Below are 7,065 nucleotides of genomic sequence, written 5' to 3'. Positions count from 1 at the left end.
CGAATTATTCTGAAGCCCGATGACACCAGGAAGGCTACTTCTGCCAGATGGAATACCAAAAACAATGGAGCAACTCACGGATGAAGTCAGGAAAGTGTGTGGCTTGAATGGGGAATTCAGATTACAGTACCAAGACAAAGACTTTGGAGATGCACTTGTAAATTTGACATCTACAGCTGAACTAGAGGATTTGACAACTATCAAGGTCATCCCAATAACTGATGATTGCAGCCAAAGATTCAATGTCACTGTCTTGGAGGATGCTCAGTCTTCAAGCTTCCATTCAGATGACACGGAGATCCTTTGCTCACCATCAAGCTCAGTGTCTACAAGACGTGAAATGTGGCCTAGAGAGTTTCCAATCCCCAAGTTTTCGTATGACACTGAACTGCAGTTAGAAAAAGGAAATGCAGAGTATAGGTCAAACAAGACGAGGTTTAAGCACAGTACAAAAACAAAGTCCGATATTCTGGAAAAGGTAGCTGAAGAAATATTCAAGTTCAAAGCTTACCCATCAGATGCTGACTTCAGTGAAGTTGCAGAAGCTCTAATCAAGAAGCACCCATGCCTTTCCGAACCTGGTTCGTACAATGGCTGCTATGGTTGGAAGCAGCGGTTTAAAGACAAAATGGGTAACTACCGAACTCAGCTAAAGGGGACTGGGTGTTCTGAGTTACTTGTAAATTCATTGAAGTCCAAAGCCCCAGAGGATGCCTTGCCAGCAAAAAAAGTAAAGAGACCAAAGAGAGGAGAAGCTAACCATATACCCGACATTCCAACTGGAGAGACTCGAGAAAAACTGGAAAATGAGAGACATTCACTTTTAACAGAAGTAAAGAAACGAGACAATCGTGCAGTTGTAAAGGACAAAATGGCCAAAACCTTTTCACTGCGAAGACAAGAAATTGTGGAAAAGGAATTGGGAGTTGAAGAGTTGATAGAAAGATGGCCTGCATTGTTCACAGAGGATGAGGCATGTAATATTTTGAACTATAAGTAATGGCCTGTAAAGTAGAGGATACTAATGGCCTATTATAAGAAATCTCCTATGAAATATTACAAATTGTTCAAAATGACATGCATTTTAATTTTTTTTTTTTTGTAATTTTGTATTTCTGAATGTATCTCACATGTAGATGTCATGTAATCATTCTTCTGTGTTCTGTTTTATTTCATATTTTTGATCAATGCTGAATTTCTCAGGATTACAACTGTTCCACTTCAGACAAGATTCCTGGCATCTTTGGACAACCACCACATTAAACTGATCGAGCTCTTCAGAAGGAAGGGAGGAGTTATCAGAGAGAAGACCCAGAAGATACTTAAAGTTCTTGATCTGGTATGTACTCCGGTATTGTGTATAGATAGATCTAGATTCATTTGTATGCCTATCCTTTGATCCTTTGTTTGCCTTGTAACTTGTATTCTGAATTAGAAAGTTACAATTGTGGGTTGAAATTAGTTTTAAAAAATTAAAATTAAGTGCCATTTTACTGGATATGGTAAATGCACTCCAGTCGAGTGACACTCTCATGGTTTTATTTCCCTCGTAAAAGTTATCATATGTTGGTTATGTGTCCAATTTGGTCACTTAAAGGAGCTATATCACGCAAACTTTTTTTTAACTTGATTCATGCGTGTTTGAGTAATCTTCGTGGATCCTGCTTGTTGAGCAGCAGCCCCTCCAAATATCTTTAAGAAAACTAGATAGGACATGGTAACCGTTAACGTGGCAAATGTGGCGGACATTTTGTGAGTGGCTGATTAGCTGGATTCTTATTTTAAGTAATTTAAGAAGAGGGACAGAAATGTCAATGAATGAAGGTCAAAGAAGAGATCCAGTGGGTAATGCTGGAGTCCTAACAACACAGGGAAGGGCATCTGTCTTTATCAGGACATAATTCTACATAATTACACTAAACAGGAATATTAACCTCCCAAAAACACTGCACTGGGCTCTGCATTAAACAGTATCTTTCTATGTCAAACTTCAAGATATTTTCCTATTAGTATTGTTAGATCGTTACCTTGTCAGCAAGCTGAATTCTTGCTATATTTGTGAGTTTACAAACACACGAGAATCCATCTTGAACCGCTCCCGCCTTCACCGTTCGTACAGAACCAAAATTGGTTCTGGCGAAAAAGACACTATTGAACAACACGTAACACAAACACACATAACTTTTTTCAAAACTAAACATTGGTTTTGCAGTGTTCTTTAATCCAATCAGCAGCAAATGCTGCTCCAAACATGCGAGTGTTGCTTTTTTTGACACTTTTTTTTTTGGGCATTTTTGTTGTGTTTTTGGCTTTTTTCATCACTCTTTTTTTCATGGCTTTATTGTCGTGTTTTTTTGTCACGTTTTTTTTTCCCTCTTTTGTTGCTTTTCCAGTATGTTTTTGTCACGTTTTACTCACTTTTTTTGTCACATTTTTGTTGTGTTTTTCATCATCCTCGTTTTTGTCGCCATTTTGATGCTTTTTTTTTTTTTTTTAAAGCTTTTAGATTCGGGTGATGCCAAACTGGAGAAAATGTGCTCGGTTTAGGTGGGGCTTAAGATGTTAAATTTATGATTTGACGCTGGGTCAAAATGCAAGGCTATTAATAAAATGTTTAATGTCAAGTTTGCTTGATACTAGGGCTGGGAATCACTGGGTACTTTACGATACGATACACGATACATTGTTAACGATACCGATAATATCACGATATGACGATACTGCGATAATTGATATATTATCAGTAATAACTCACAATATAATCATGTTTTAAGAAATAAGAATATATTTTTTTTAATTAGGAAAATGAATCTCCATTTATTTTTTTGGATGAAACACAATAACAAAAACAACTTGTGTCTTATCAGTTGCAACAAAACAGTCACAGACACTATTTTTGTTTTGCTGCAGATGATTTTTTTCACTCGGGAGAAATCGAGTGGAATCGGTGATGCTCGCATGGTCGCGACTCGCAGCGTGTGAGAGGAATAACAAGCCGAGCTAAGCACATTACGAGCACCTCCAGACCTCCCGATAATTTTTAAACATGTTTTTTCACCAGCTGTCCCCTATTGCCAAATCATACACAACCACATCGATGGGGCTATACCTCATTGGCAGCAACCATACAGCGTGGGCATACACTGTCACACACACACACACACTTTTCTCTCTCTCTCTCCCATTCGCAACATGACGGTCTCTGTGTTTAGCGCGAAACCCACGTGATTGCTGGCGGCTCGGGATAAAATTCACGCAGGACAGTCGTGCCGTGTACCAGCTGCTTTGACGCAATTATCAGTTAAACTGACTCACAACGTGTGCAATATCTCACGACCTCCCAAATGTCTGAACTCGCACCGTGTACGCCCGCCCTAACGGCTTTTAAGATCAATACTTGGAAAGAGCGCATCGAGAATCGATCGCGGGAGAAAATATCATGAGATATCGCCATATCGATATTTTGGCACACCCCTACTTGATACAAACTTCCTGAAATGGGCAGCACTTCCATGAAGCCATAGCACCAGAAATGAAGTAATATTTCAGTGCAAATGCGAACTATGTTGTGCCAAAGGTAACATTTTATCATTTGTATATGTACCTATAGTTGACTGTGAAAGACTTAAAAAAGCACGATAAAGCTTCTTTTATATTGTTCCTGCAAAACATCACAGTAATGTCGTTTCATGCTACCTTTATACTTTAAGACCTCAGGTAAAGACCTAAATATGATCACAATTACTGTAACTCTGTCCCCATCTTAGTCTTGTCCATGTTTCCGTTTTAAAATGTAAAAATATATATTTGTATGTGTGTGTACTCATCTAGAGCCTTGAAGTCAATATGAAAAGAGAGTGTCTGCTGAAGTGTCTAATTCTCTACTTCGGAGAAGACCTGGACCAACTCATTAAGGAGTATCTGGTGAGTATACTATAGTTTTGCATGAATCCATAAGCTTTTATAATGATAAAGCACATACGCACAGATAAACTTTAAATTTGCTTGCCACGTGCTGCTGCTCTTTTTCTGCCATATGGCAGCGGGATAGATGCTTAGCAGTGTTTTATTCCAATTGTTAAATCACTTACTCGGCTAGCCCACAGAAACTCATGGACAATTCTGATTTGACACTTTGTGGTCTGGTTGGTACAAAATGTATCCATTATATCTACTGTATCAGAGCAGCAGCAGTCAGGCACTGAAAGCCTTATGGAACTTGTGTTAGTTATGTCCAAATGATCTAGTATATAAAAAAGTTGTCATTTGATGTGGAAGTAAATAATTGTACTATTGTAAAAATGTCAGTCCACAAAACCTGTTGGTCCTATTTTTGAAATAACATGCTCAATGCCCTATCATTATCACCAGTCAGGTGTAAAAAAACAGTTATAAACATTTTTATCTGATTTTGCAGCAGTTAAATTGTTGTAATAAAAAGCTGTGTGTTTATTTATTTTTTTTTGTAAATATCTGCAACAAGTAACAGGATACATACAATTTTATTTTTTTGCACATTTCAATCCCATCTAGAGAATCAGAATCAGTCTGATAAGTAAATGTATGCGGTCACAGTCCGCCAGCTGCAGCACGCTGACACTGGCCATAAAGGGCACGTGCATGAGTAAGCTTATGCTGGCCAAGGAGGGCACATGTGGCTGTGGTACCTGGCACATTTTGCACAGGCATGGTGTGCTGCTCACCCCCAGGGGGCTGAAAGCTGCTTACAGGTGAAGTATTGAGAAGACCATGCAGAGCTTGGAACGAGACACATTGCCACCCTTGCCCATGTGGAAGCAAAAGAAAGTGTTGCTGGGAAAGTGCTAATTTGGTCATATTTTGATGTGAAAATGCTGCTTCTTTTTTTTTTTGCATCAGTTCATTACATTTTGAATTTGCTAGAGACCAAAACCAAGTTGTCAGCAGGGCGTTTTACTTACAATTTATAATCATCCTACTCGAAAACTTGCTTGTCTCTGGCAATCAGACGACTGTGAATACTGAGTCTTGTGTATATAATGTAAACCAGCTTAATCTCATCATCAACATTTTTTTTATTGGATTTTGGGAACTGTCTGTGTCCTTAAAGGGTTAGTTCAGCCAAAAATGAAAATTATGTCATTAATGACTCACCCTCATGTCGTTCCAAACCCGTAAGACCTCGTTCATCTTCGGAACACAGTTTAAGATATTTTAGATTTAGTCCGAGAGCTTTCTGTCCCTCCATTGAAAATGTATTGTACGGTATACTGTCCACGTCCAGAAAGGTAATAAAAACATCTTCAACGTAGTCCATGTGACATCAGAGGGTCCGTGAGAATTTATTGAAGCATCGAAAATACATTTTGTTCCAAAAATAACAAAAATTACGACTTTATTCCGCTTTTTCTTCTCTTCCGGGTCTGTTGTGAACGCGACTGCTGTAACTGTTGATGGACCCTCTGATGTCACATGGACTACTTTGATGATGTTTTTATTACCTTTCTGGACGTGGACAGTATACCGTACATACATTCTCAATGGAGGGACAGAAAGCTCTCGGACTAAATCTAAAATATCTTAAACTGTGTTCCGAAGATGAACGGAGGTCTCACGGGTTTGGAACGACATGAGGGTGAGTCATTAATGACATAATTTTAATATTTGGCTGAACTAACCCTTTAATGTCGGTACATTGGAAACTGGTTTCCTCAGAATAACTTGTAGCTCGTCTTTCATCAGGTTGTCCAGAGGGATGAAGCTGAAACAGAGCTTGCAAGTTCCACAATGGCTGTGTTCGTCATCAGGGAAGAGGGTGATTCTCTCCAACCACCACATGACATTGGTGTAGTCATTGAAGGTGTGAAAGTCCTGAACAGGTTGCCATCAGTCGCACATGCATGTGCCATGTTATTTGGCCTAATTTATGTGCTGAACTTGAGCTATCCAGGTGAGCTGGAACACACCTTTGATGCACTACAAAAGTTATTTATGGAGATTGAACCAAAGAAAATGACGCGCAAAGTTCTCAGCCTCAGTGTTAAGCTGTGAAAGTAAAGTAGCAAAGAGAAATACATTTGAATACATTGTATTTGGTTCTGTTGTAGAGCTTGTACTCAAATACATTCCAGGTTAATGAATTACTGTTCAATGAAAAACACTTTAAACTGATGTTAAACTCAATTTATTGTGAAGTTGTTTTGTGGTGTAGATACTTGGGCACATCGTTAACATTAACTTTTAAACAGTTTTACAGTTATTAAAGGCTATTGCATTACATTTCTCAGGTTTTACATATTTTACTGTTTCATTGATTGGTAATGTGCTCAATATTGATGTCTTAATCACAAGCACTTTTTCTTTTTCTTTTTCTTTTAATCTAAACAAATCTGTTAAATTTATTCCATGTAGAAACTGTATTGCACTTAATTGCTGTTGCAAAAAAAGGTCAAACCATATTTACTGTCACAGCAGTGGATGTTACATGGTCTGCGAACATGTTTTAAAAGATATGCAATTCTTGCAGAATTAAATTTCAGTCCTTTTGAAGTTAATTTTTGTGTCTTTATTTAAGGAAAGTGAGCTACAGACCGAAACAAGGTATTTTGTACAACAAAACTTGAATATGGGAGCAACTTTGACTTTTTTTATTGACGCATTATAATATTGACCTAAATTTATTGACTTTGTTATAATTAAAATTGATAGTTTGTTCTGAGTAAAAAAATTCAACTTGAAAAAACCTAATCTAATAACTTGTAACAAAATTACATCAATTTTATTAGTTTTTTCCAAAGTAAAAATTCAATTTATTTTATTGAAACTGAAAATATTAGTTTTTCCAAAATGAAAAAAATAATTTGAACCAAAGCAAAATTTTGATTAAAATCAAGTAAAAATGTATAGTTTCAACAAAATCAAAAAAATAATTTGAGAGAAACTAATTACATCTATTTAATTAGTTTATTTCAAAGTAAAAACTTCACTTGGATGTAATTGTAAATGTTAAGTTTTTCTAAAATAAAAACACTAGGTTGTATCAAAGCAAAAAAATTACACATTCTTTGTAACAAACAATATTATTAC

General features: G+C 37.0%; 1 protein-coding gene across 2 annotated transcripts; it reads left to right on the top strand.

Annotated features, from left to right (window-relative positions):
- Window positions 1-631: 631 nt before the first annotated feature.
- On the top strand, window positions 632-6,312 carry LOC109098495. 2 transcript variants are annotated; one of them, XM_042712669.1, is made up of 5 exons: window positions 632-972; window positions 1,183-1,339; window positions 3,832-3,924; window positions 5,722-5,832; window positions 5,901-6,312. In XM_042712669.1, the coding sequence occupies exons 1-5, from the start codon at window positions 872-874 to the stop codon at window positions 5,931-5,933; spliced, it is 495 nt and encodes a 164-aa protein (XP_042568603.1). In that variant the 5' UTR covers window positions 632-871; the 3' UTR covers window positions 5,934-6,312. The 2 variants fall into 2 exon arrangements, with proteins under 2 accessions (XP_042568603.1, XP_042568602.1); XM_042712668.1 differs by having other exon boundaries at window positions 5,722-6,312.
- Window positions 6,313-7,065: the final 753 nt, after the last annotated feature.

The sequence above is a fragment of the Cyprinus carpio genome, chromosome A23 (assembly GCF_018340385.1).
Source record: "Cyprinus carpio isolate SPL01 chromosome A23, ASM1834038v1, whole genome shotgun sequence".
Classification (NCBI taxonomy): Eukaryota; Metazoa; Chordata; class Actinopteri; order Cypriniformes; family Cyprinidae; genus Cyprinus; species Cyprinus carpio.
Note: the sequence above shows the minus strand (reverse complement) of the source record. Positions and strands in the feature narration are given on the sequence as shown.